Below are 2,124 nucleotides of genomic sequence, written 5' to 3'. Positions count from 1 at the left end.
AAGATATTTAGATGAATGACATTCTCTTGTAGACTTTATTTCAGCATCCAGTAATTGTATTTTTCTTATTTTTTTCATTTCTTTGACTCTATTCCTCTATGATATACATTCTAGAGCTGAGGTAGTATGTTGACTCTTTCTTGTTTGTCATTTTTTTCTTATGAGAAGTATTAGTGCATGCATGAATGGAGCTTTCTTTGCTCTATACAATTATTATTTTTTGCTTAGTATATATAGTGGGAGGCCTACAAGGCCTGTAGGCCATGTCAGGCTTTCTTATTTTTGAAAATGGGCCGAGCTTGGCCTACAAATAAAGCCTTTAATAGGCCAGTAGGCCAGATAGACTGAATTTTTTTTGACGTAGGCTTGGGCCAGGATGGCCAAAGCCCAGCCCATTTACACACCTACTTGGAGCACATTTTGTACAAGTATTTGTCAACGCAAGCCGTGCTGAGTTGACTAAATTCATTCTAATTAGTGAATTAAATAAATTGCTCCGTCTAAATTTAAGAGTTAAGGGACAAAAAAGGATATATTGTCACAATTTTAATGATTTGAGATTTTATACAATTATTAATGTAGTCAATTTTATTATATATAATGTCCTGTCCATACAGAATGATAATAATAATAAAAACACAATAGCATTGTAGCAAAATTAAATGCTGAAAATGTTGCATTAATTTAATCAATCAATGAGTTTGGTGCATTGTTTGAAAAACAAATGTTAATCAGTTAGTTAGTTTGATGATCCCTACAAATAGGTTTTGCATTGAAGGCCTCTGCGCAACATCACAATGTGAAAATCATAAATGTCAAAGTTTAAGGCATTCCCTTGTTGTTATAGCTATTCACAAGCGCCAAAGCGTTGCTTGTTATCTTCTTCACCTTCGTGACCCGACGGGATACATCCGTCTTCACCGAACCCTCCGATACGTCGTTGAATCCTTCCATACACGTCCCTTCGTTGGTGAGCGCCGCGCTCATCCACGTCATCACGTTGCTCATCTGGAATCGGAACGAGCCGGTGCCGTCTCCGGCGCCGGAGGATCCTATCTGCCGCATCTGCTCCAGTGAGTCGCGGATTTGGTCGACGGCGTCGTCTAATTTCGAGAAGCAGTCATGGACCGCCTTGGCAGCAGGCGAGTTGTCGGCTTCACGCGTGAGGTTGGAGAGGTAGGAGGCCGCACTTTGGACCTTCAAGAGGCTAACGGCTATGGCGACGCCAGCCAGCTGGCCAGGGTTTTGTTGGACAGCATTAGCGTGCCGAGAGAGGGAACTGTAGCAGACTTTCGGGTAGAGCGTGGTGTTGCAACTCGTCCGGATGAAATCGGTGTTACTGTCACCGCTGGTGGTTCCACGATTTTCTACGACGGTGGCGGCTGAGAATGCAGCTGCCAAGAAGACGAGGGATAGTAAGAGATGGAGAGGCCGTTGGTTTCTCATTTTTTGGTTTTGGTTTGTTTTTCGTTGTGTTACGATTTGTCTGTTTGTGCAAGTGAGAGCAGTTTATATAGGCAACAGATTCGCGTGAATTTACTATATGTCCGCTATCTTTGGTTGTAATAATGAGAATGCCATCATTCCTTTTCTGTCTAAAACTCTAATTAGCCTCCACCCTCCAAGACGCGTGCAGAAATCTCTCCTATGACTTGTCAATAAGCACGGTTTTGACAGTTGAGTTATAAATTGTAATACAGATTACAGGGTGTATTTGCAAATATTGAAAATTTGTTACATGATTTATTACAAACAGTACTCTGTTATATAGATTATAGTGAATGAGTTGTACATATGTTACAGTCATCTAGATTTTTTTTCTTTTTCTTTTTGGTAAGCAGCGATCTAGATCTTTCTATTAATGTACATTGTGATCATAATAATAGAGATAAAAAAATTGATATTTCTTTTCTCCTTTTTCATTTTTTGAGTATATTCTTATTTTCATATTCGGAACACAGACTTTATTTGTAAATATCGAAGATTTGTTACATCAAATATTCTAATATATTGGCATGAGTTGTAAGTTTGTTACAGCCATATAGATTTTTTTAAAAATAAAAATAAATAAACTCTTTCGAAATTTCAAAGGGAGGTTTTATTGTATTTTAATTTATCTGTATA

At 38.3% G+C, this 2,124-nt stretch overlaps 1 protein-coding gene across 1 annotated transcript; it reads right to left on the bottom strand.

Moving 5' to 3' along the window:
• Positions 1-822: 822 nt before the first annotated feature.
• LOC133303011 (21 kDa protein-like) lies at positions 823-1,446 on the bottom strand. Its single transcript, XM_061502839.1, has one exon. It carries the CDS (start codon positions 1,444-1,446, stop codon positions 823-825), a length of 624 nt encoding a protein of 207 aa, XP_061358823.1.
• Positions 1,447-2,124: the final 678 nt, after the last annotated feature.

The sequence above is a fragment of the Gastrolobium bilobum genome, unplaced genomic scaffold (assembly GCF_033153095.1).
Source record: "Gastrolobium bilobum isolate Gb01-03AN ecotype WA unplaced genomic scaffold, APGP_CSIRO_Gbil_v1 utg19175, whole genome shotgun sequence".
Classification (NCBI taxonomy): domain Eukaryota; kingdom Viridiplantae; phylum Streptophyta; class Magnoliopsida; order Fabales; family Fabaceae; genus Gastrolobium; species Gastrolobium bilobum.
The sequence above is the reverse complement of the archived record's forward strand: the minus strand, read 5'-3'. Positions and strand labels throughout refer to the sequence as shown.